Source organism: Eurypyga helias, unplaced genomic scaffold (assembly GCF_000690775.1).
Source record: "Eurypyga helias isolate BGI_N326 unplaced genomic scaffold, ASM69077v1 scaffold4857, whole genome shotgun sequence".
Lineage (NCBI taxonomy): Eukaryota > Metazoa > Chordata > Aves > Eurypygiformes > Eurypygidae > Eurypyga > Eurypyga helias.
Window position 1 is genome coordinate 27,729 of NW_010259698.1, and position 27,363 is coordinate 55,091.

The 27,363-nt window shown below is 37.6% G+C and overlaps 1 protein-coding gene across 1 annotated transcript in view; it reads right to left on the reverse strand.

Moving 5' to 3' along the window:
• Positions 1-22,310: 22,310 nt before the first annotated feature.
• Positions 22,311-27,363, reverse strand: part of CNTN6 (contactin 6) — an 88,615-nt gene continuing 83,562 nt past the window's right edge. The window contains exons 19-21 of the mRNA XM_010154729.1: positions 24,037-24,149; positions 23,060-23,228; positions 22,311-22,399 (exon numbers count right to left, since the gene is read on the reverse strand). Coding sequence (XP_010153031.1) covers positions 22,311-22,399; positions 23,060-23,228; positions 24,037-24,149 — 371 coding nt within the window. The remainder of the gene's footprint in view (positions 22,400-23,059; positions 23,229-24,036; positions 24,150-27,363) is intronic.

Here is a 27,363-nt window from a genome sequence, read left to right on the forward strand (position 1 = left end):
GACTTGGTTAAAATGTTACAAAGTCTGTAATATTATACCCAGATACCTTATTACTTCCTCATTCTCCTCCAAAGCTCCAATATATCTTTTAAGGCGCTGAGATCTCTTTTAGTGGTATTGCAGGTCTGCATTGGCTAGTGCAATACTCAGTGGCGTTTTGCAGACAGTTGTCAGCATTCCCCATCAGCTGGAAGTGTATCTACTAGTATCCATTTCAGGATATTCACTCCTTTTACATTAGCCCATTATCCCTGAATGGATTCAGACTAAAAGTTTAGCTTTAAGCTGCTTTTGGCTATTGAGACCGTCATTAGTGCAGCCTAAGGAGAGAGCAGAAGCACTGACTGGAAGTGCTTCAGAGCTGGGAATTCTACGTTGGCGTCAGTCCCATTTCCATTCCTTGTCCCTTGCTATTTTTTAAAATTCATGCATTACCATAATGGTGCAAAGTACTACAGAAATCTATACTGCAGCTTGCCTTTAACACGCAAGAAGTTTAGTCTGAGAGCCGAGCTAAGAGTCTATTATTCATACAAGTAATTGTCATCACAAAGACCTATCTTCCCTGCAGTGAATGTGTTGGAGGAATTAGGATGTAGATATCTCTGCTTGTCACTCTGTAGAAGTCACTGTTTTGGATTGATGAATGTGAACCAGCCTATCTGCCTGTGTACAGTTTAAGACCCGATTTTTGTCTGTTCTTTCCTATGACCTCTATTGTTATGCCCATATTGTTACTTAAGTGCTGGAAATTACAGACTAAAAATACTATGAGAAAAAAACAAAAGACTTTAACTTGGTCTTACCTTTGCATTTCAAAGATTCTGTCACATCAAAGAGCCACACCTTTTTAAAGTTAATGCCACCTATACTGGAGACATAATTTTATTCATACCAAAAATTATTGATTCTTTAACTGAATTTGAATGAAAACACAAATTAACTAGATATTCTCCATTCCAGTAATGTGCCACAGAATTCTTCAGTTCTAGGTCACTTCATTATATATAATTGTGAGTATATATATATATATGCATGTATGTAGATAAAAGTATACAGCCAAGCTGTATAATGAAATGACAGAGAAGCATTGCTACCAGGGTGCTCAGTGCCCAGTGTGACATGACTTGAATACTTTCCTCTGTGCTTGATGGAGACCTGTTCCCATCACAGATCTGTCACTGCAAGTGTCATGCACTGACAGCGTTTCTGCGGAGAGGCTCGCAGGTTGAGGAGAAGACACGCTGGAGCCTCTTGCGTCTCTCAGGTGTTCCTCTGTTCTGAACAATGCACATGGAAGATGTGAAGCTGGACTCCAGCATGAAAACATGCAAGTGGAGATCTTCATCACCAGCCCTGAGGCAGCTGGAGCAGCCTGCTGGTCAGGTATGTCCAGATTTCTCCTGCCAAAAGTGATAGGTTTCCTTTGCTAACCACTTTCCAGGGCATCTGTTTCTCTGAGCAATCAGGACTTTTCTCAGATTTACACACACGTCTTTGTGCTTATAGAGAAGGCATCATTATTTCACAAAGGTTTCCTGGATATTAATATACGGTTTTATGAGATCTTATTTATAAGAGGATGAAATGAAAGCAATATTCTGTCATTTCTAGTTCCATGCTGCACCTTTTTTTGGAAAGTATAAAAATAAAGTGAACTTGTCAAAATAATTTAAAACTAAAAGATTCTACTTTTAGCTTCTTCCAGTATTCCAAGCTGCTCCTTGGGAACTTTGAGGGTCTTATATCCAAGATTTTAAGGACTCTGATCAGTACAATGGTTTGAATAATTTTGAGTGACAGACATAATTATTGAAACTATTTCTTAGCATAGCCCCACCTCCCCTTTAATGGTTCAGGGAAGAATATATGTATCATATTAGCATAAATTTAATTTACTGTCTCATATAAAATGCAAATCAATAAGGCTAAACTTTAAGTAGCATTCATTCAGTTTTTAATGCAGGGCAAGTATTCTTACCAATGATGAGGGATAAACAAACCAACATAAATCTATGAGTAATTTAAATTCATCTATGAAGGTAGAGCACAGTCCTTCTAAGTGTCTGATTTAGGGGTCTGGCTGATGCTGTTTTAAGAATTCTAAATTATTTTTTTCTCTACCTGCTGGTTTTCTGAAATGTGATGTGAGGGACTCACCCTCAAATTTTTTGCTAGAAACCGTTATTTGAACGCATTTTGAGGTCAGCTCTTTAGCAATGCCAGTGAACACTAACTGAGACTGTGAATCCCCAAAATATTTTTCAATCCAACATCAAGATCTAGGCTTCTGCTTTAATACTGACTGATAACAACTCACCAGTGGATGATCCATCTACTTACTTGGCAAAATTAACCCAACAGCTGTTACCATGGGTATCAGCGACCATCACTGTATCAACATCTCAGAAGCTTCTTGCCTTCAGCACTCAAACCACACCTGTAAAACACTGCTCTCCTGTACAAAAAGAGCTCTCCTGAGAGCCTTGTTTTCTGGCAAGTCTGGGAAAATAAACAGGCTTTGAAGTATGCCCTGAAAGTGTTTCCAAACTGTAAGTCAAGTGTGACTTTCTACAAGATAACAGGAGTTTAACATGATTCCTATGTTTATATATATTTTTTAAAGTCAAAATTCTTTATTTATCATAGGATTTGAGAAACAAAAGTCTCCTGCCTTTGATTGCCTGGGAGAAAACATTTTACAGATGCCTCTGTAGAGTTCTAAGGGTTGTTTAAAGTCATCTGCTTTTTTAAAGATGGAAGTTCAAGGGAAATTATTTCAAAGAACCTCAGAGGAGAGCAACTGAAGTTGGCATATCTTCTCATTTGTATATTCTTTCCTCATATTTGAAAGAAGGAAAAGTCTTGTTCAGTATAGACAAAAGAACTAGGATGGAAATTGCCAAAAATTTAAATCCGCTGTGAAGGAATGAAACTTGTTCTATCACCTGCTGAAATCAACAGGGTGTTGCCTTTGCTTCATTTCAGAACTGGACCTGGATGTAGATAATACAAATGGAATTGTAAGCAGAGGTTAAAGGAAGACCATAATAGTTAAACATCTTCAACCTCATCAACTCTCTACTAAAATATGCTATTCAAGAAAATATTTGAATAAAATCTCTTTATGAAACTTCAGCAAGAATGATATATTTATGAAAAATGGTGGAAAAGTTTTGGTTTTTTTTTTCGTTAATTTTCTTACCGGTTTTAATTATTCATTTTCATCCATGTTCAAGGTACTATCCTGTCATTATTAGCCTTGTTTTGAAGGTGATAGGAATGTCTAAAGTCATCTAGGAGATATTCCAGAACTGGGTGATAATAACTAGTTACAATTTAAATTCTTAATGTACAGACGTAATGTTTCTGGAACAGAAGTCAGAGCATTCTGCAACCTCCTTCGTGAGGAATCACTCGGCCTTTGAAACAGATGCTTTGTCTGGGAGTCTGCTCGTTCTCTTCAGTGCTCCATTCAGAAACAAATGCTGCACAAAGGCTACACCTTTATTGAAAAATGTTTATTTTGTACATCTGCTGAAAAACTTAACCTGCAACAGCAGCAAGAGACTACAAACAGACTGCAAGAGGTCTCTCTTGTAATTTCTGCTTATACCATCAGGTTAAAATATGGCATCATACTGAACTCATAAAAATAACAAAAAGCTTTATTTAATTAAAATAAATATATTGATAGCCTTTCATTTACTATTGGCATGTTTACACTTCCCTGATCTGTGACACCTCCTGAACTGTTCACAGCAATATGACACAATAATTTCAAATGGGATCAAGTGATTACATTATCTAATTTAGAATACAGTTGCATCATGGGAAAGCAGATTATCAGACAAAATGATGTGTCAGCTTTATTCAGGAGAAAGGAGAACCGTATAGATTATTTTTCCTTCAGATCTAATATCTGTTGTTCACAGTGAAGGAGTATATTTTCTTCTTGGTCATAGTTAATTTTCTTTCTGTTTTGACATATTTTTCCTAATTTTCATATCCTCTTAAATTACCTATAAAGACAAGTTCTGTTTCAAGATAGTGTCTAAATTTAATGTTTGTGTCTTCATCTAGGTCCAGTTTTTCTCAATGTTTTTGGGGTTCAATGACTTATGCATCCTCTCCAGAATGTGTAAATGAAAGCATTTGACAGCTCATTTTTGTCCTCTCTAATCTAATCTTCTCCAGCCTGCACATAAGGTCTGTGCTCCTCCATACCTCTTGTCTAACGGCCTCCAGGCAGATCAAGGCAGATCCTCTCTGGATTGAAGTTGTTAAAAGGCAACAGTGGTATGAAGTGCCTTTGGCAAACATGGAGTAATTTATTATGATGCTGATAATAGCAATTTTAAAATTATAAATTTCCAAAGATCCTCCTTAATTAGTTTTCTGAATCGTATCAGCAGGCCAATATCCAAAGAGCGTGATTTTGCTTAGTGCCCTCACTGCTTACTATCTTTGTGACTTTAATACTAACCATCATGCCCTCTTGCATTTGATGTTTGATCAATATTATCAGAAACTTGATCTGGTTGCCATTGAAATGACTGCAAAACTTACTTTGTTTTGACTGGAAACATGACCAGTCTCAGTTTTTTGTCTTTTAATTAACAAGAGGGTTTAAAGATGAGTCTCATTATATGTGGCTTCATTTGATCTGCATAGTGACCTTTCCTGATGCACTCACGGCCACATTTCAGAGCCTCGCCAGAGCAGAGGATTGCTCTTTCTGTAGGGACAAAGGGAGCAAAGCAGCAGAATAAAACAGCCAGCTCTGAAGACGTCCCAAGTATAACAAATAATATGACTAATTAGATTACTTTATGGTAGTGTTTAATCTTTTCAAATTAATTGAGATCTGTTTTCCATCTCCCTTCCCTGGTGGTTTCTCTGAGCTATACAACATCGGTGTATTCTTTGTAGATGTTGTTCACAAGACTGAATAAAACCCTTGTGAAAATGTCTAACCCTCAGACTTTGCTAATCCACTTTTGCAGATTAATGTCTAAACTGAACTGTAGTATCTGTCCAGCAAGTGTACCTAGCATTCTCTCTGCTGTTTTCAATACACCTTTATATAATCACTGGTCCCAAAGAAAGGATTAGCCTGTCATTTCTTAAGATTAATTCATCTTCCTTAAATCCCTTTCAATAAATCTTTGAAATTAAGACAAATGCTATAAATAAGGGATTTACTCAATAACGTAGCTTTGGTGTTCATTTCCTTTCAGGTTGGGTTTGGTCTCTATGCTTTCTAAAGTCTGTGGAGATTATTCAATTCCTCTTGCAATCTTTTTATCTCACCTATATGAAATATTTAAACTTTCAACATTTAATAATGATGAATAAGATCAAGATTGGACCTTACAGCAATTTAAAGCAAATTCTTTCATTTCAGCTAGTGACAGCCTGAGAGTATTAAAGTTGCAAAATCAACATCCTTCTGTTTCCTTTAAGATGATATTGTTGCTGACCCTTTATGTTGAAATATATCTTTTTATGCTCTTATCATATTTCAGACTTGCTGACTAAAAGGTCTGAATTTTGCCTGGCCAATTTGCCTATGAAACAGCTCTCTAGGCTGATTTTTTTTTTCTAAGATATAGTTTTAGGAGTGAGCTTATGTCTTTTGGCTCCTTAGATGAGCAGAGGAGACCTGTCTCCTCTCCGCGAGCCCCAAGTGCAGGCTTCCCCAGTGAAGTTATTAAAAAGACTACATACATGCTACATACTACTGACCCAGCATCTTCCTCAAATCATTGTAGTCTTTTTTTTCCAGCTTCTCTTGCATGGGTGTCTTAATGATGATGCACTCATTGATGAAAAAAACTGGAACCCAGCACACACTGCTGGGTCACGTTCAGCTTTTCATCTACCAGTACCCCCAAGTAATGGGGTAAGAAAGACTCATCTCATCTCTTTGCTTTACTCTCTTCTCTTTCTCCTCTTCATTTCTCCCTTTGTACTGTTGTGCTTGTTCTAGTTTTTCATGAATTGTCTGAAAATAGATCATTATGCCAAGATATGGCTTCTCTGCTTCTCCTTTTTATCACCTCAAAACTTTTTAAAGGTAAGACATATGTAGGTCCTGAAGGTTGTTCCTTTAGAAGAAGCCTGCAATATTACAGCTGTGAGGCAGAAACAATCTTAGAGTTTACATGTAATTTCAGTTTCTTGTTTGTTCTGCTTTACCTTCATTTCAAATCGGGAATGTAAAAATAGCAAATGTCTTCATTTTGTTTATGTTAATTTCATCGCTATGTAGGACAAACCTTCCTGGTTTCATGGCTTCATTTTATATCCCATTCAACATTTAGTGCTTGATCTTTTTTGGTCAGGAACAAAGGTAGCTTTAAAGACAATCTCTCTGTTCCTTACTCTGCACTATTTAATAATTATGACTATGTAGCTTTACTGTGGATGTCTCAGTAAATGTGCAGTGGCCAACGTATATGTCGGAACACCACCAAAATGCCATAATGGGAACATCCTGGAAGGCATTCACTCTTTGGGTATGGTCCTTGCCCTCCATCCATTCAAAGGAGCACAAGAGAAAAAAAAAAAGTCTAAAAGTTTCCTTTTTTTTAGTTTTTTGGTAAACTTTGTTTCTCCCTGCCTGGCAGGAGGGAGAAGTGGCTAATGTCTCCCTGCTGAAAGCGTTAACTGATTGCATTGTTGCTTGAGCACAGCAGCTGTCCTTATACATTTAGACTCCCAGTGACAACAAAATTAAGGCAGCCTCCCCTTCTGTCAGGCAATAAAATGATTTTCTCAACTTCTTTATTTCTTCTGATAACTTCTTAGTGCCTACCTTTCTATAACTGCACTGAGACGATACATTTTAACTGATCCTAATGGAGGGAATCTTTTATTTAGTGTTTTCTAGAAAGGTGAAAGGAAAAACAAAAATAACCCAGATTCCAGTGTGCTCTGAGGACTGATTTCCCCCAGTTTTCCATTCTCTTCAAGTTTGTTGGTGTGAGTGGGTGTTTAATCTCATTTATGCCACCAATGCTATGCTCGGTAATTGCCCATTGCTTTCTGGTGTCTGAATAAATGGATCTTGCTGTGAGACTCATGGCAAAGCACAATTCCCTGGCAAGGAGGAAAGAGGGTGCTCCTGCATAGACTTAACTATTTGATTTTTGAGTTTAGAAGGCTCCTAAAGTTTTCTGCTAGATGGAGAAACTAAAGCAATATCCACATTTTTCAGGCAAGCTTTCTGTGTGCCAGTGTCTTCAGGATACCTTGGCAGGCTAAGTGCTCCCAGTTGAGAGTTGGAGCCAAATTCCATCTGTTCTTGTGGTTCTACAGGGCTGTGTAACACTAAAGGGGTAACCCAGCCCCAGGGTGCTTTTCAATAATTTTATACCTATGTTTTTCAAGCTCAAAGGCTCACTCTTATGACTCACCTGAAGATCTGGTCAATATTTTTTCTTTTTGCCCTTTGTACCAGACAATAATGTGACAATGAGGTCATCTTCAAAAGACATGTAAAAGTCCCACGTAGTTTCCCCTGCCAGGATCTTAAGGTGCCATGGAAGCATAACTTACTAAGAAAATAACTTTAAATTCAGTTCTTTCCTCTTGCAATGACCTATTTTGGATACTTCTCTTTAAGCAGACATCCTACCTGCAATAAAAGAGCAATAGGAATTGAAGGTGTATCACTGCTACTGAATAGCTGAAGTGTATGTCTATTGTGAATATGTATCTGTATTCTTCAATTCTGGTTTTTTATATATTTAAATGTAAAAATTATTGGTTTTAATGGGAAGATAACTATTCAATCTTTTAATAATATTTTTTTTGTCCAGTTCTGATTGTGTCTCTTTATATGCAGTTTCCAGTTCCAGCTTGATACACTAAGAACACAGACTCTACTATAAAACTTATAGATTACTGAGGAAAAAACCCCACAGCACTAGGCTAAATCATCCAAATTTGCCACAGCAGGATCCTTCACCTATTTTCTGAAACATTTAGTTTCATTTTTTCCTCTCAATCTGACCCTTGCAGCTCAGTATTGGTAATTAGCCCCCTGCTTCTTCTGTAGCTACTAAAAACTGGGGAAAAATAAATGTTTCCATTTTAAACCGTTATTGCAAAGGCACAGCCGTGGAACACTGGAGGCTCACTCATGATGCAAGGACAATTTTCATAAAATGACACTCAGGCATTTGGGTTCTAGCCTTCAGAATTAAGAATGGTATATTTTCTTTTATTTAGAAATGAAAACTTGAGGCACAGCTATTTCTGCGGTTTCAGTGTATGAACTTGGCTGTTGAAATCTCAGCTTGAGATGCTATCATCCTAAAATCCCTTATAGAAAACCCTCCAATTTGAGATAATAAATATTAATATTAATGTAAGCAAAGTAAAAGTCATTGGGAACATGATTTCTTCTTCAGTGGTACTCAAAGGAAATGATGTCTATACAGAAAGGTTGGTCAAGCAATGAACTTTTTAAAAAATTGTTATTGCAGGAGATGTGCAGAATTAACCATCACACATAGTCCTAACTACTTGAGAGTTTTTCATAGCAGCTCCCTTGACAAAACATCCTTCCAATTACTGCATCTGTGCCACTCAAATCAAAATTAAAGTTTAAAGAATACAGCAAAAGGTTAGATCAGCTGCTACATGGTGGTTCTGTTCTGAACTTTCCGCAGATATATAATTAAGCAGATATTTCATTAAATCAGTAAACATCAAAATTAGTCAAGAATTTACCAAAACCTCTAAGGAAGTGTTGTACCTTCCTAGCTATGAACCTGTTCTATGATTCTTGTTCAATCTATGGATTTAAATTTAAATCCTACTTTCCTCTTTCTACAAGGGACATATTAGAACAGATGTTATTGACTGAGAACCTAATCCTACAGTGACACCATGTTCAATTCACCCGATTTTCTTATGAAATTTGATTATTTTCTTTAAGCTTCAGCTGCTTGTATCAACCAGTTGTATAAGGAGCTCAGCCTTTCATTCATTTCAGGAAATGTATTTCTGAAAGGCAGGAATGAGGACTTGGATACATGCTTAAGGCTGAAAAATCCCCGCATATATGACTTAAAATAATTGTCCATTTTAGGTAGCAATCATGATTTTTGAATGCATCCACCTGGAAATAACAGGTTGCATTCGGTGAAGGTGCTGACGCTTGTTGCATGGAGCTGCAGAGGAGTGTAGTAGAAATGAGGAAGGACAGCACACCCCACCCCACTTACAGTCAAAGGCATGGATTCGTCTTCAGATGAGACTGAAGCAACTACAGGAGAAATATGAATTATGGTGTCCACTGCTTTGTTGGGACAACAAAGACTCTGGCCCCAAACAAGCGCAGCAGCTTCATCACTCCCTGATTCACTGTCTCTCTCTTCTGCTCTTCTTACGATTCTTAGAGATTAATCCAGAAATAATGTCGCCTTTTTGTGTTTTTATTGACTTCCTCTTTTCCTATAAAGGTTTTATCTACTCCACTGTTGACTTGATGTCATTCTGCTTCAGAAATTCTACTCAAATTTGGCTTTCCATTTAGCTCAAAGGCAACCTGAGAGCCCTTAAAGACATCATTAAAATTTTTATTTCACTGCCTTTCAAAGCCCCTAGAAATACATATTGTATTACATGCCATCGTTGTAAATAGAATTTCTCTTAATGCAATAATCTCGGTCTAATCTTCTAGTGGTGTGAATACGCTAAAAGGAAGGCTTAAAGAGATAGATGCTAAATAAATTAAAATGAGCTAAGGGAAGATGCTTTATAACCCTAGAAATATTGCAAGCATTATTTAAAGTAGTTAATATTTTTACAGCCTTGTGAATGCTAATCTCTGGGAAATCTCAGGTAGCAAATATAGTTTTAATTCTCAATTTAGTTATCACAATCTGGAACTGTAAATTTATTTCAACACTATAAAAAGTAATAGAGACGTTTATTTTCTTAAGCAATCTGGCTTATTCAGCTGCAGACTGAATCTGAATTAATGGTCCTGGTATGCTGAATACAAAATTAGTAATAATGTGAAATGCACATAATGATAATATCTGCTGGAATAGTTATAATGCTGGGGTCCAAATTTTTCTCATTAATACACTCCATTACTATTTAAAAAATGATACTAAGCTTTCTGTCACTTCAGTGCTTTTCTGGTGATATCTTTATACTGATACTGCAAAAAATATAATTTTTTATAGCTTAAGCGTACTTCATTCTTTCGGGGATGCATTAAATGTAGAATTCTGATGCCTGTTCTATATGTATAATCAAGAAGCAGACTAAGGTAAAAACTTAAAGTCACTGGATGTGACATCAAAACTTCAGGTCTGGATAGATGAAAGATGTGGCCAAGCCCTTCTTTTAGCCATAAAAAATGGAAACAATTGAGATCAACAAGGAAATCCCAATGCTGGTCAATGAAAATACCCTACTATTCAAGAGCCATTGGCACTGCCCTGCCCCAGAGGAAGTTTATTCAGTTATAGATTGAGGGTTTGTATGGATCTGCATGAATGTTTGCAGAGCTGCCAAGAGACAAAAAGCAGCCCAGAAGAGTGTATGACGGGACTGAAAACATGACCGAGAATGGAAGCAGTGAGGATTAGAGGCTACAGGAGGTACATGTGGGGCTGAGAGAAAAAGCAGCTTTCAGTGTTTGATCCTCTTCTGTGTCAGAAACTGGCACTGTTTTTATATAGTTTTTATTCCTTAAGTGATAGGAAGAGAAACCAAGTGATGTATCTTTTGGTAATAACCTAACAGAAGCATCCCACAAGATGTTCACTGTCCCTTGACTCACTCAGACCAAGTTTATTAACAAAGGAGTTTTCCAGCAGTAGCCAGACTCTGATGGTGTTCAGCTGAACGTAGCTCTGATGACTGCATTCAACAGAAGTGTCTGGGCATGATGGGGTGGTGTTGGCCCTGTGCAGGAAGTGGGGTCAGTAGCCGGGTTCCTCTCACCGAGCCCTGCAGCAAGCTCAGCCCATCCATGCCTCCACCAGGCCCTTTGTGCTCAAAGGTTATTGGAAAACCCTTACAAACCAGAGGTGAATCACTCTGTACTTGTGGCATTAAACAAAAGTCAAAGCAAATAGCAAAGCAAGAATCCTGCAGCATTGAAGTCAAGCACCTTGAACTGGAAAGTTTTCGGAGAAAGCTGTCCCATCCCTGTGGGTGCCAAAGGGCTGTCCTCCTCCTGAGCCAGACCCTTAACAGAGGGTGGTGTCAGAGGGCTGTTGGTTCTTGTTTGTATTTTGTAAGAATGGTGAGAGAGGGTGCATCAGCAGGTGCCCAGCACCACTTCCATTTGCTCTGGGAGCAGCAGGCAGCCCGCAGGAGTGACCCAGAGCCAGGGAGGGTGCTGGGGGAGGTTAGGCTGGAGGGGAGGGTGTCAGCCTAGGGCGGTGGTGGCAGCTGCTTCTGCCAAGAACATAACAGCCTCTGAACGTTTTTATACCTCAAGGTGTTTGTGTGATGAAATAACATTTTGTGTTTGCCAGCATTTATTTTGTTTTCCTTACTTTGGGCTAACAAGCCTGAGTCAGGAAACTGTATGGGGAAAATCAGTATGCTTTCTGAATAGTGCAACCATCAATTTAAATCTACAAGGTTGCACTGGGCTATATGAAGATTTATTAATCAAAACATTTGCAAAATATTGACTGTTCACGTACACTGTTAGGCCTGAGAGATCATCTGCAAAGTAAAGCTTGAATTAATCACTTCTCTTACATTAATCTTTGCAGAATAAAAAATATGCAGGAGATATTTGTGGATATTTTTCTAACTGTGTTTTGGTAATTTCATTCTCTAATTTATAATTATTTCCAATCAAGAGTTGTCATGTAGAGGGTAGAAACAAAAACTCAGGGTAAGCAGCCAAAGTGCGGCTCACAGAACAAATACTGTTTTGGAGTGGAGTTGGCTGCTGCCTCCTCCTGACTCCCCCGAGGGGACAAGACCAACATGTTTTGCCTCTGCGGGAGCTTCACACAACTGTAGAATAAAACTGAGAGCTTTTTGCTGCCTCTTTTGGCTTAAACTGCTCTAGTGAACACAGATCTAGGAAATCTGGTTAGGAGGATTTGGCAGTGCAAGTTGCCTGCAAAAATAGAGTTGTATCACAAGAATAAAATAGAAGAAAATGTGTTACTGATGGAAAAAAACCCACGGTTTAGTGTCCAACCAAAGAAATGTTCTCATTTTTCTTTTTAAAATTATGTTTTGCTTAAAAAGTCTGTCTTGCTTTATCTAAATGGAAGTATTATGCTGAAGAATTAAGTAAATGTTAAAATATGAAAATATTCTTTACTAAAAAATTAGAAATTTTTAGGTTTTTTACCTAACCAGAAAAAAACCAAACCAACCAAACAAAAACCACCCACAACCAACCACCAAAACAACAACAACAAAAACCCAAAAAAGAAACCTGGAAAGCAATAAAACCCCTTATCTTTGTGGCCCCAGTTGGGACCTGCATTTTTGACAGGTCTTTGAAAACATGAGGGCGTCTACAACTCTGTCTGAGAGTCTGTGTAAACTACTTTTGTTACCAGCAAATTGCTTTAATGAAGACTTTGCATGGAAAAATATTTGAATTTTTTAATGTAATTAGACCGCAAAAGAAATGTCACAAAAATTAAGTATCTCTGATAAAGCAGTGTATGATGTGTTTCCCAAGCTGAAATTTCCCATCCTCAGAGGGCATTTTGCCAGTGCCTGCTTGGCTGAGAGAAGCCCGTGGCTACACACGCAGCATCCTGGCTACCTGGAATGATGATGAAAGCCTTATTAAACACTGCATATTGTACTGATTAAAAACTGATGGCATAATTTGGCCTGGGCTATTTAATTTTATTAAATGCCAAGGTATGTAAAAGCATAGCCCCAAGTGCTTATGAATCAATAAGTGCTGGCAGGCTTATTTTACTTAAAGTTGTGAACTTCCGCAAAGAGGTCGTACTGTAGTTGATGTCTTTAATTTAAAAAAAAAGAATCAATTTGTGAGGCTGGCATGATGGTAAGCAATGACCATGATATTGTTTCATTTGTGCATTTTAGTGGTTATCTGAAAATCTTTTGTAAACCAAGTTTTAACATGCAAGGAGCGTTACCATTTTATTTCCTCAGAACTAATAAGTGAGAGAACCAGTGATGTATTTATAACAGGATGTATTTGTAGAAGAAATCTTCCAGTGACTGGTGTGTAATGGGGAAGGAACACACATCCCCTAATGCAGAGAAATGTTTGGGAGCTCATGGCTGTGAATGTAGTGACATAGCTAAATTGGATAAATTATTATAGGCCCTGGATACTAATGTCTGCTGCTATACACTGCCTACTACTGCAGAATCACTCTTACGACATTCCTTCTCAGCAAGAGAGGGGAAAATAAAAAATGCATTACACTCTTCATTACACAGCTCTCTATTTTCTGCTCCTTTCAGATATACATGTATATATATTTGTGTGTGCGTATATGAAAGCTCACTTAGATATTAACTTTTATTTTTAATTTTAGTTTTGCTAAGTGTGCTCAACCCCTCTGTGCGTGCCAAGGGTGGTGGCATGTAGCTGCAGGAGATGCTTGTGTCCTACGCACTACACCTACCATCAGGTAGCACTGGGGCAGCCCAGCCCACAGCAATTTTGGGAGCTATCTATTCATTCTTCAGAGACAGAAATTTATTATGAGGAAAAGAGTGAAACCTAATGTAAATCCATAAAACCAAACTATTCTCTGCATTAAATACATTACTTACTGGGATAAACCTTGTCTTTTGCCAACCAATGCAAATAGATGTATACGGTATTTCTCATCTGACAGGTAATTGGGATGGATACGGGGAGATATGTCTGTGTATCAAACAGGAGCAAGAGGATTATTTAATGGTTTAGACTTTAGGAGAAGTTTTCAAAGTCTTTGTGTAAGTCAGTAGCCTGAGAAAATTTATCTCTGAATTGGAACAGTGTAGGTGTTTATACATGTTCTCTGTAGAAACTGTTTCTCAATCTATAATAATTTTCCTTTACATATTTTACTAGATAGAGCATATAGACAAATATTTTTAAAATATACATATATAAAAATAAACATAGCAATACTGAATTGTAAACTTCATGCAGAAGAGATTGCATGAAATAAGAACTGGAATGGTTCACAAATTTATTCTGAACTATCTTTTTTGAAAACTCTAGAGTCCACTTGCAGTAATGCTGGAGAAATGTTATTATTTTCTAATGTAACATGAAACAGCATGTGTTTGTACTCCTGCATATCTGTACAAGCTGGAGTGGGAGAGGGTGTGGTAAAGCAGATATGTCACTTATAAGCCTAACAAAAATGCTATGTATATGAAGCAAAACAGTGCATGCATCAAAAGAAAAATTAAAAAAAGTCAGAGAATCAGAGTCATTGAAAAGAAATACTCAGTTTAATTCTGAGTCACTGGAAAATACATCTCCTGAAAACATCAAAAGTCAGCATGTTCTTGTTAATGTTTTGCTCTGAAAAAGTAGTGTTTTCTGATGGGAAACTGCTTCACAAAATGTTTTCCAACCAGCTTTAGCACAAATACTGCCAATTGTCATCGTGTGAGAAAGTGAAGAATATATTTTATTTTAGCTTCAATTCCAGCAGTGTGCAGGAAAGTGGCTTCTTTAATAGAAGCCTTTGAGTCAGAGAAGTAGTGGTGAGGAACATCGCCATTAATGGGACAATAGCCCTGATGGTCCTCTGCCCCTCTCCTGACCTTGAGTAAGCACAAGCGTTGTTATGAAACCCCACTCAGTAAAATGGTGTTTCTTCAGAAAAGCTCATAAAATCAAATAATGATTGAACTGCCAAATTTCTGGATGCTCAGAGCTGATAATTCCTTTCCCATTTTATTTTATTCTTTTTATTTTAAAACAAGCAGGAAAAACTGCCGGCTAAAGCAGAACTTTTCTGCAGCTGCCCACCTTACTATTTTTCTCTTTTCCTAGGGTTTTAACGATTGATCTGTCCCACTGATGCTTCTGTATGTTTGCTGTAATTTAGTTATATGGGCATACTGTTATTTGAAGTGGCTTCTGCCTTTGAGGGTTCGTTTAAAATCAACTTGGACACTCTTTAGTGGCTGGTGTGGGGGGAGAGGGACTGTCAAAATTCTTGTTGTCTCTTTCACTGCAGAGTTTGAGACAAAGTTTCCCCTTTTTCTTTTCTTATTTATGTCCATATTTCTTCATCTGGCCTTTTGCGGGCCATTTTTCCGCCTGCTCTGTTATGGTTCCTGTGGGCCGTGCAGGATTCTACAGGAATGTTAATTCCATTTGAAATTTGTCATCATAAAAGAAGCATTGAATTCTCAGTGGGGGGGAAATTTTTGGTATTTGAAGTATGACTTTTCTTTCTTTTCTTGTTTGTTTTTAAATACTTTAGAAATTCTGGAGAACAGATTTGAAGCCTGGTTTGACAGAAAGCCTCAAAATAGAGAGAATTTACCCATGAGAATATCTGCCTTTGAAGTTAATTCAGTTTTCCAAGCTCCTAATGAAAGAGAGGAGTTGCAGGAAGCCACAATACTTTGCATGGGTGGTGGGATGGATCCGGTGTCATGGCCCAGGTATCCATTCAAAGGTGGACTTTCCTTGGCCAGGGTGGTCTCAGAGAACATCTCCACTGGGAGAGCAGCTAACAGCTGATGCGGTGCAATCGGTCAAAAGTTTCAAGGGTGCTGGGATCCTTCTTACCTCAATCTGGGAAAACTTCAGAAGAGTCTTGATAAATGGCAGTTATATCCAGTTTATGGCACTGTAAAGAAACATCGTATGCCAGAGCCAGCTAGCCGAGGCATCAGGAATAGCTCTTAGGTGCTCAAACTTTGCTGCAGATAAGTGTTTCCTAATACAGCAGGAAAAAGAGCAGTATTTTTGTCCTTCCAGGAGAACCTTGGGATGCCTCAAGCCTTTCCTCCTTAGGATCCCATATGAAACTCTCAGTCTTTTGCTGGGTGAAGGGGACAGAGATACTAGGGTTAGAAACAGCAACTAGCTCTGAAAAATGTGTTCACCAGCTGAAGTTAGCAGAATGAACAGTTCAAGCCTCTTCAAAACACAAATGCCTGCCTTTTTACCATCCAAGTCTTCTAGCTTGTTACCTCACTAAGACCGTGGGCTGGATTTGACCCAGCTAGGGAAATATCATAGGGGTTAAGCCTTGTAACTACTTTGCTCTGCATCAACATTTGTCTCCTACTTTTCTCTGCTAGAAGCAGGAATACAAAAAAGTACTTTGAGCTCAGCCAGTGGATGATTTTTATCAGCTCATTTTAGTCAATAAAGAAAGAAGTCAATCACTCCTTGAAAATAGCACTTTCCAGTACTGTATATACCCGGCCAGTACAATCGCTGGATAAATCAATAACCACATTAATCAATACGATGTAAACTGCTGATCTCTGTGGATAAATTGTACTGGTGTAAGAAGGCTTTCAAATAAATTCTAAAGCCACTCAAACTGCACAGGCTTTAAATCTACTAAGGGCAGTGGGACACGTGAAAGATTTGTGCTGTTTCTCTTTAAAATCTCTGGGATAGCAGGGCTGAAGAATAATGTAATTAAATCATGCTAGCAGTGCTCACACGCTCTCACACACAAAGTCTACTTCAATGAAAACCCCAGAAATATCCCTTCATTCAAATCTGCCAGCACCAGGCGATTTCTGGCATTGTGTGATACCTCAGGAGGAAAAGCCAGGCTGAAGAGGAAGGGGTGCACAGAGAAGGGTAGGCTGAGCTGCAATCTGGTTATTTTACAGCCCTAACAGCTGTAGGAGGTTTTGCTCCTCCATTTTTTATAAACCCCTGAATCTAAGCATCTCTTTTTTTATTTTACATGCTGCCATAACAGCAGTCTCATGCAAGTCCGTTGGCAGAGCCTACAGACATGTTGCTTGCCAGGGAAAAGAACAGGTTATGCCTAAGGAGACTGGACTCACGGCAGCAGCATGGCTTGCAGGAGGCTGTCCCTCTGCTCTGGCTGCATTGCCCTGCGTGCTTGGCTGGGAAACCAGCAGCAGGAGACAAAAAGGAAGATAATTAGTGAAAATATGTGTTGGACCTTTCACTGTGGGTCTGAATGTGTTGTGGAAAAAGAAATCATTAGGAGGTGGCAGTAGCCATGAAGTTGTGCAGGGCATTAGTAGGAATGCAGAAGGGATGTGTACACGTAGTGGTTATGGGCTGAAGGGAGATTTCAAGCTTTGATGTAATACTTAACAGAGCTATGCTGAGTAGGTTAGGGTCATACCAGCAGTTTCTGGCAGAGCAGAAATTGAAGACATGCACGGCAGCGTCCAAGCCAGTGCCTTAATTGACCTGGCCCATCTCCCACGCTGTCTGTAGAAAGCTGTATTTACTCATGTGCAGAAATGCTAGAGACTTGAACATATCTTGTGAAAACTTGCATATTATAAGGGGTGTTCTGGAATCTTTTCGTGTTTCAAAAGTATTTTGATTGATTCTCTAAGGGTAGGAAATATTTGTAGCCATTTTTCAGTACTAAAATATATTTGCATATATAGAATAAGTAAAGAAATTATACATAACAGCATTATTTTTAATTGCTACATAAGACGTATTTTCAAGTACTAACTGCTAAGAACTGGCAAAAATAAGTTCATATAAAAAAAACCCAACAACCCTGAATGATTGAAAACATTTAGAGGCCTTCATTGTACCACGCTGTCAAAATGTCCAATTGACGTTTTCTACATGGTAAATTTCTCCAAGAAAGATTTTATGCAAGCTATTTTAATAGCACTGGTTTCACCCCTGCCCCGTCTCAGAGTTTTTGGATTAGATAATGGTCAGAGCAAGAGAAATGCCAAATCCTTACATAAACTCTGAAGATGAGCAGGGGTTTTATATATATGCCCCATCCCTGGCTGTCTTCAAGGCCAGGCTGGATGTGGCTTTGAGCAACCTGGTCTAGTGCAAGGTGTCCCTGCCCATGGCAGGGGGTTGGAACTAGATGATCTTTAAGGTCCCTTCCAACCCTAACCATTCTATGATTCTACATACACTAAGTCTCTACAACCTTGTTTAACTTTTTAGATAGACCGATATTTCTGAATGCATCATTTGCCATTCTTGTATACTTTCAGTCCGTAATGATCCTGTAAGTGACAGCCCTGCATTAACTCAGACTCAGTAGCAGAAGGCAGCATATAGACATTATCTCAGCTCAATGGCTGAGGTAGGCTGGACCACTGCTTGGCATAAATAATGCAAAGGTTGTGAGGCGATGCACACTCCCACACTACCTGTGCCTTGAAGAACTCATCATCCTTGTAGCAATACTTCAACAGTCTACTGCTGGTATTATCATACCACAGTCCATTTTCACCCAAAGGCTGTACCTTCGCAAGCACTTGAAACCTAATGTTTAGAAGAAGTGAGATGGAACAACTCTCTGGCACTTAGAGGGAAACTGTGGGAGATGGTGCCCTGGAAATATCAGTGCTGGAAGAGATCAAAGGCATTGGTCTGTTCAGAGTAGGACAAGTTCTGCCCTAGCTTTTGACCGGGGGAAGGCAAAGAGCAGTTCCCTGAAAAGAGGAAGATTTGTGGAGGGGTGTAGGGAGAGAGGCAGGATTCCCAGACCTTGTCCCATAGCAGCCTGTTGCATCCCAAAACCTCTCTGAGCAGATTAATTCTCTCTTCCACACAGGCTCTGCAAATCATGGGGGAAAATTCTTCGAGACTGCAGTACAATCAGATATTAATAAAATCTTTTCCTGCTTTTACGACATATTTATACGTAAGTGTGATTTAGAGTTCTGTGTTAAATCGCCACCAGGACTGCATTCCAATGACCTGCAGAAAACACAGGGTGTTTCCTCACTTCAGGATAATGTTGATTTAGGGGCTGATACAATAGCACACACGGGCTACTTTATTTAGTTTCTTGGCATTTGTATTCAAAAATTGCCTTATAAAGAAGGGAAAAGTCATCAAAAAAGTTTAAATAATTTTAAATCACAAAGAAACATTGTCTTTAGAGTGAACTGAAACATTTGGATAGACTCAAAATTGCTTTTTTCATATTTGTTGATGTGTTAAATTTAAAATTAAGATCTCTGACTGTGACTCTCTCTTTATCAAAATAAAGTAGGTATTACTCTTCCAGCTATTTTAAAACTTAGGCTGGTCTGTGATTTGATCTGGTGCCTGTAAAATCTGGTAAGACTGGGCCCAAGGTTCCCTGAATTGGGTAGCTTTAAGTGGAGCTTATAATTCAGCCTCCTAGTTGCCAAAAATCAGGAACGTTGCGGAGTTTTTTTTCCATTTATTGTTTTCATTCTAACTTCTGGTTTTAGAGGATTCATACTGTTCTTATTTTCAAACTTTTTTCTGCAAATATGAGTGATAAAACTATTTTTTGACCCCTTTCTATTTTTAATGAAAGCTGCCAGTCATCTGGACTCTCTATTTCAGTATTAGGTACTTTAATAACATTTTCATGTTAAAAAAGAGACCTGGACTTTCACTGCTTTGGGCAGCTCAGACATCGATTCATCCTGGTGAAACACCAAAAAATAATTGGGGGGCCAAGGAGAAGAAGACACCTGCACAATTTAGAGGGCTACACTGATTTAAGGAGTGTGGGGAGAGCTAACATTATATCTGTATTTAAAGGTATTCTCCTTAAGATTGCTCAGTTCTCCTCCTAAGGCAGAATAGTCACTTGGAAATCCATTTGTGGTCCAGCTCTAAGGGAGTCCATCAAAGGAGCAGCCTTACTCATGTTAGTGGTCTTCCTAGGCTGTCCCTTATTTTAAAGAGGGCTACTCCCATGGGAATGACAAAACAGGACTGATGTAGAAATTATGAGGTTAAACACTGGGGACATGAAGAGCCTGATTTTGAAAAGATCTCTACAGTGAGAAAAGCAACTTGCAAAGAGCAGCAATAATGAGTATAGAAATGAAAACAAATCTGAAGAAATTATTCATTGTTTAGTTTTACTGTAAAAAAAAATGTTTTTACTTCATTAGGGTATTATCAAGATTTTTAATACCATATTCACTCCTTTCTAAACTGTTCTCTTCTTTTGAAAGCTATGTTAAACCTCTTCCTAATAACTCCTGTGATTAGCATCTTTGTAGAAGTCCCAGAGGACAGACTTCTAAAAGTGGCATTATATTTCTAGAGCCTCCCTGTAATTAAGCATCTATCAGGCTTTCTATTCAGTTTTATATAACCGCTCCACAAAAAATCTTTTTGCTTGAACAAAAAGAGCCATTTTGTTTAAACTTAGCAGAAGGATTGCATTTATTTATGAAATAAAAGAATTTTAGAATCAATTTAACTGAAAAAATAACCCCAAAGTACTCATTCCTTGATGGACACAAGGAGTTCTGCAAGCGAACTGCCATGGCAGAGGACAAATCCTGCTGGATACCTGTTGGGAAAGGAGGATGTAAAAAATTCTTTTAGAGCTCTACCCAATAGTGGTCAACTATGTGAACATTTTGTTGAATTCAGCATGGGTATTATTAAACATCACTAGGTGTAAGTGATATTTGTTTATCCACAATATAGAAAAAAGCCCAAGTTTCTAACATCACTTCTTTAGTGAGACTGGAGCTCCACAGCTACAAGAAGATGAAACAAGCTCTTTTGGCCCTCATATGTCAAGACAAGATGCAAATGTTTAACACTGAGCGCAACTCCTAGTGAAATGCCTTGTCCTAGGAAATTGATATCCTTTTGATCCTCTGGAGTCTTTAGATAACAACTGGCCATTGCTCTGTAACGTGCTTTTACAATGGTTTCATCATTTATGATTATATTTTATGAGGTTCCTCCTGGAAGTCCTGCATATGGGCTCTGTGAATCATCTCAAGTACCAAAGTTTTGGTAGCTTCCTATATGAATTCAGAAATTAGACTCTCTTGCTGCCAATTTGGTCTCCCATACCCATTGATAAGAACCATGTTTCATAAACTGTTTGAAGGATTGTCATGCACAGATGAACCTCTCTCTTTTGCTCATTCACATGCTTATACATCACCATCCCCATCTGAACATTTCTCTTTTGAAAAATATTGGGGGATATTTGATTCGCTTGTAGTTATAAATGGTTACAAAGATGACACAATATGCATTTGACAGTGATGAAAAGAAAATATAGTTCAGAGTAAAGTGGAAGGAAGAAAAGGTGCCTCAGTAATGGTATGAGACGAAAAAATACCTTTTATCAGGTGTTGTTAAAGTTGACATGGGTGTGAGTTCACATTTTGAGCTATATCTACTGACTTGAAAGCTATGCTCACTCTAATGTTTAATTTGTCATTCTAATAACTCAGTAGATTGAAGGGCTTAATTAGATGCTTTTATTTATATTTCAAGATGATGAAAATCAGTGTTCTTCTCATTTACCTTCATACCAAGCCCAAAGATGAATGTACACTTCCAAGTTACAGAAAGAATAACAATAGCAGGTGAGAGAGGAACTGAACCTGCTTGAAGACAGATGTATTTCAATCTCCCTTCAAAATGCTATTCAGTATCTCTGCTAGTTTTGTTGATCAGAATAGTCTTTGCATGAAATGTCCTTTAAAGTGTATTTGAGAATATGTAATGTGTCTCATATTATAAAAGTTATTGTCTCATTCAGATCTGGTTCAAGACATGCCAATGCCACTGAAAGCCTTTTGAATTCAATGAGCTTTGCGTTGGTACATACAATCCCTTTTATTCAAGTTTCCCTTTTCTGAAGAAAATAGTGCAATACACTCTATACAATGCATTGTACAACAGCCCCTGTAATACAAACAAGTGCAAAAAGTAAACAAATAGCTTTTATTTAATTGAAAGTGGGGTATTTTTTACAGGTTACATTGAAGAACGTGAGATAAATAATATCCACATCACAAGCAATTGCAAGTCTCTCAGCTATAACAGCTTCGCAGAGGTCTTTCATGTTTGACATACCATTACACTGGCATTTCAATAAGAACTACTGCTTGTAAAAATTTTGAGACCATTTTCCTTACAATCTCAAGTTACTTTTGGCATCACTCCATCTAATTAATGCATATACATTTATCCATTAATTTCAAAGCTTATTTTTAAAAATTAATGTAATATTGATACTTAATGTTTTCTTAACAATAGATCGCTTCTATCTCCTTCCCTCCCTCCCCACTCTTTTTTTTTTTAACATGAATGTTGGTCATGGAGAAGTATTAAGATAAAATCTACACATGGTTTATTTTTAAAAGTCCATGGCTGAGCATTGCTTTAATCATCAAGGAAAAAGGTATATAAGAACAGAACTCAATAGCAGGATCCCAGATGTCAATATATGGTTTACATTTATTGCTCCAGAGCTTAAACCTGTAAAAATACGAACAGACAAAATTTTCTGTCAAAAGTAAACTTGTGTAAAAAAAGGTTTTCTATGCATTCTAGCATAATGATAACCTTTGTTCTGTATAGCATAATGGCCATCTTTGAGTTCAAAATGGAACGTTATCCACAAACTTCTTTTAATGTATTTATTTGGTTTTTTATTAAGTTGGAGTGTTTTGGCCAGTTTGTGGCAAAATTAGGCTCCATTTTGCATGAATAGCGAAGTATTTCAGAGAGAAGAGGCTGGACCCTAGGCAGCCTCACCCCAGCCAGGGAGCAGGGCTGAGGTTCTTTGTCTCAGCAGCAGCTCCAGAGCAGATTAAGAGCTGCATTATATGTGAGAGCTGCAACTTTGACTTTAGCAAGAAAGCTTATTTCTCAGTCCTTTCCTGAGCATTACAGGTCAGGGCCGATGCAGACCTGCAATAAAAATAAGGTCACATCTACGTGTTGTGCAAAATACTTTCTCTGCTAATGAGCCCACGAGTATCAGATACTAATATACAGGTACCCAGCGTTACAAAGCAACAGGAGGAGGGCCACCTATGGTAATGGAAAATCTGTTATTCTGTTGCACTTCTTAGAGGTGCTCACCAATTTCTTATTACGCAATAACATTCAGAGAAATAAAAAAATCTCACATACTTGATATTTTTGGAATCCTAATTTCCTCACTGCTGCTGCCATCCCCACCATCGCTGACTGTTCTTATTTCTATGAGATAATCTTCTTCAAATGGTACCAGAAGTTCAGCTGAAGTGTTGTTTGTCTCCAGTATGTGTGTTTTGCTATGTCTGTTTTGTCTATACAAAATCTAAGTAAAAAGGGATTATAAAACAAGAGGTATTAAATTTTTTTTAAGTTGGATTTATTGGATTTTTTTTTCACTGAGAATATCTTCTGTTATGTCCCAAACTTTTCAGAGCACTATCAGCATCCTGAAAGATTGCAAGGTTGGTTTTTTTGTGTCCTTCTCCTCCCTAGACATAAATAAGTCTGTAGACACTAAAACGCCTAGCAACATGAGGATCATGATCCTGAGAAACTTTTCTCATGTAAGCACTCTCCACACCATTTTTACAGTCCTTTGGGAGTAAAAAAGTCTTTCCATAATCTTTTGGGGTCAGAGCCAGTGCAAACAAACTTTAAACTATATTTTTCTTTCCTTAAAAAATAGATTTATGGGAATGCTTTTTACTTTGTTCACATTGATCTTTACGTGAGTGGCTTCCTATCTCTATTCAAAGGTATATTTATGAATTGTCAGAAAATGAAGACCTTTTAAAGGTGCTTTATGTCTGTCTTTAATGCTTAAGAAACTGTTGTCTACTTCTTATATATGTGTGAATGTGAATGCAAGAATCTTAGATGATTAAGATCTCCATGTAAAGAACACAAGAGAGATCCACATTGGGGGCAGAAATTCCCTGTGTCAGGATAAAGAGGTCCTACGCTGAACAAACACAGCCGTTCTTCCATGTGTATAAATGTCAGGCAACCATCCCAATAAATCCAGGAAAGTCACTTTTCCTGGGTAATGAACATTTGCCTTTCAACAAGTCACTGGTTGTAGCTCTGTTATAAAGAATACATCCAATGAATGGGAAAAAGAAATTACTTACTTTGTAGCCTAGCACCTCTGATTCATTTTCCATTGTTTTTACATGTTCCCAGTTCAAGCAGATTTTGGAATTTGCCAGCTTCCAGGCAATGTTTGCTGGGGGTTGACTTGGTGCTTTAAAAAAAAAAAGGTTATGACAATCACAAGATACAAGTGAATATTAATTTGCATAGGGTAATTAAATGAGCTGCTGACATGGAAGTAGAAAATCATGGGTGATTCAAATCCAAAAGAATAAAACTTATTTTACAGTCCATCATTGCTCTCATATTAGTATAAAGATCTATTCATAGCACAAAACCACTTACTGTGAGAGTTCATTTTTGAAATTAGGAAAAGCCTGACAGTGTCTGACAACTGAAGTTATATTTGATAGATTTGTTTAAGGACTGTGTTGTTCCTATCTCTATCTTAATGTGCTAGAGATTGTTTTGTTTTACGCACTTCATAAAGAGCTAAAACTAAGGGCAAAATACAAAAAAGAAGATTTTCATCAGTCATGAGGACAGGTTACAAAGAGCTACACATTAAAGTCTCCATGTGATCCATCATGAAACATTGTAGGATTTTATGAATTCCCAGCACAATAGGCTGAGAGTATCTCTTCAAAGCTTTTTATGCCTAAGTGCCAGGACTTTGAAAATTTGCCTACAAGTGACTGAAATCGAATCCTGTGTGAACATATGAAGTTGAAACGGTGCTTTTGAACTGTATCTCAGATTTAGAACAACACATTATCTCCTTCTCCATGATGTATCCTCCTGGACTCTGCCTGGGAGGAAAGCACTGAGAGTGTTAGAGGAAATAAGGACTTGAACAGAATTAAGAAAAAGGACTAAAGATTTGGAGAAACATGTTGTGAGTATCCAAGACATGACTTCAAAATGCTTAATTTTTGGGACCCTTCTTTTCTCCCTACAATTCCTATATATTGATGATTAATGTAAGTAACATGGAAGGTACTGTTGATTTAGTAATACTCCACAATTTCTTTCATTTTGCATGGAGATAGAATAAATTGATGGTGCCTGTTGTTTCATATGTATCTGGTTCATAACTGCGGAGAAGTTTAATCCATACCACCAGTAGGGAGTGGATCCCCCAGGTGCATATAAGCAGATGTCCTGCCAGCCATACTGCCTGACAGCCATACTGTCAGTGCTGGGAAAATATTAATGATCTTTTTAAAGGCATTTATATATATTCACATACAAAAAACTGCAAATTTACTTAGATGTTTGAAACCTCTTTGCTGCTTTTTATGTAAGGAATTTGTTAACAAAAAACTCATGAGGCAAAGGATGTCAAATACTTCATTTGACTGTGTACTCTGAAAAGTCTAGGAAGCACTCAAAATGAGTGAATAGTGCCTTATTCAAAGGTTTTTAGCATAGCTCTTAAAACCATCTTTATTCATAGGCTTTGGGCTGAAAAACCACCACAGGATGATTTTCAAACCAAAATGATCTGGTTTTGCAATATAGCCAGGGACCAGAATAGGTGGTAACGTAGCACTTCCCCAAATCCATAGTAATATCTGCAAGCAAAACCACTGCAAATAGTTCTACAGGTCTAAGATTACCAAATCACTTCCTCAACTAATTTTCTGTAATCAATATTGTCAAGAATGATGGAAGCCCCAAGTATAGGCTGAAGTTTATTAAGTTAGTTACATTAGTCTCATATTTTAGGTAGCACTTGGCTTTGTTGTTGTTCTAAGTTGGAATTCATCCTTGCAAAGTGTTTCTAATATCTGTATCTGTTGCTGTGTACACCTGTAAAGAAAAAGCAAAGAAATTTCTGAAATCCATAACAAGTAGGGAAGCAGAGGAGCTGAGCTTCACAACAGCTCCTAATGGAGCAGTAGGTTTATCGAAGTAGGACATTATTTCCACCTTCCTAAGTAGTTTAAACTTAAACCAGGATATCAACTTAGACCTTAAATTGATCTTATATAAGTATGTTTCCATCAGAATTGCACCTATTTGACAGAAAGACCATTTTAGTTTTGCTTAGTCTCTGCAATAATGGCATGCCCAGAACGCCGTAGGAATCCTGGACGATGAGTAGGAAGACAGAGCTATTACCTTAAAGCCAAAGCTCCCACTGTAGATGCACATTGTTTATATTCTCTTGACATATTATCTCTACTCATATTGAAAGTGCTTGCATCTTTCAGAGACTAGAGCTTAAAATTTTAATATATGTTTTTAAATATTCAAAGGGTTATTTTGACTTTAATTTTTAAATGAACCATTAGCACAATCCCCATTTTGACAGAAGATGAAGTCAATGTAAAACAAAAGCAAATTTATTCCCTATATGTCTTGTCACTTGAATGCTGTGTCTTTAACTTGTCTTTCATACATATGCACATAGAGAATCCTTTCCAGAGATTAGACTATTTTCCATTAAGATATTACCTTTGAAAAGAGTCTTGAGTCCTTAAGAAATACCGTCTCTGGCTTTAGATTGGTTTATGTTATTGACATTAAATTGTAACTTTTAGCATTAACTCGTTTTACAAGTGGATTCCTGTCTTGCACTTCGAGTACTTGCATGGAATAGCACATAAACAAGATGCAAATCGGTGAAGGACAGGAGAAATATTTTCTTTTTTGTGCAGAAGAGCTGATCAATTGTTTACTGGGGAAACATAATCCAAGGAAAGTATTAAAAAAATTGAACACTCAAATAGTAATGAATTTTGGGCACTCTATTTCCTGCCTTACGACTGTTTTGCTCTTAGTGATCATTTACTTCATGGGTTCAACCCCACAGGATGGTGCTCAGTGCTTCCTTGTTACCTTGGAGGACAGCCCCATGAAAGCATTGGTTTAATGAAGTTGCTCCTTAAAAAGAATAACATATGGTTTTGTTTCTCCAATTGCAGAAAAATTAAAAAATTATCAACTAATTACTATTTATTGTAATGTATCCTATATGCTACCCTCTGTAGTGCAGAGTTTAGAGGTCTCAAAAGAACACCATATTTGGAACATTCAACAATTTTCTTTAAAAAAGCAAACTGATATCCCCACACCCAAATCTATTGTTTGACCTGTGGAACGTCTTTCCTTTGTTGACTTTGCATCTCTTATGGAAACTCCTGAAAGCAAGTGGCATGCTGTTGCAATGCAAAGGGAAACCCTTTCTGATGGTTGTTAAACTGTAGGAACAGAAACACTGGTGCTATCTATTTTTTTGGGTGTAGGAATTACTTTAGCATATAAATAGAATAGGGTAAATGAAATAACCTGATTTAAGTTGATGAGAATTTTGGCTTCCATTGAGACAGATCTGCACTAAATATTATGTTAACGTCTTA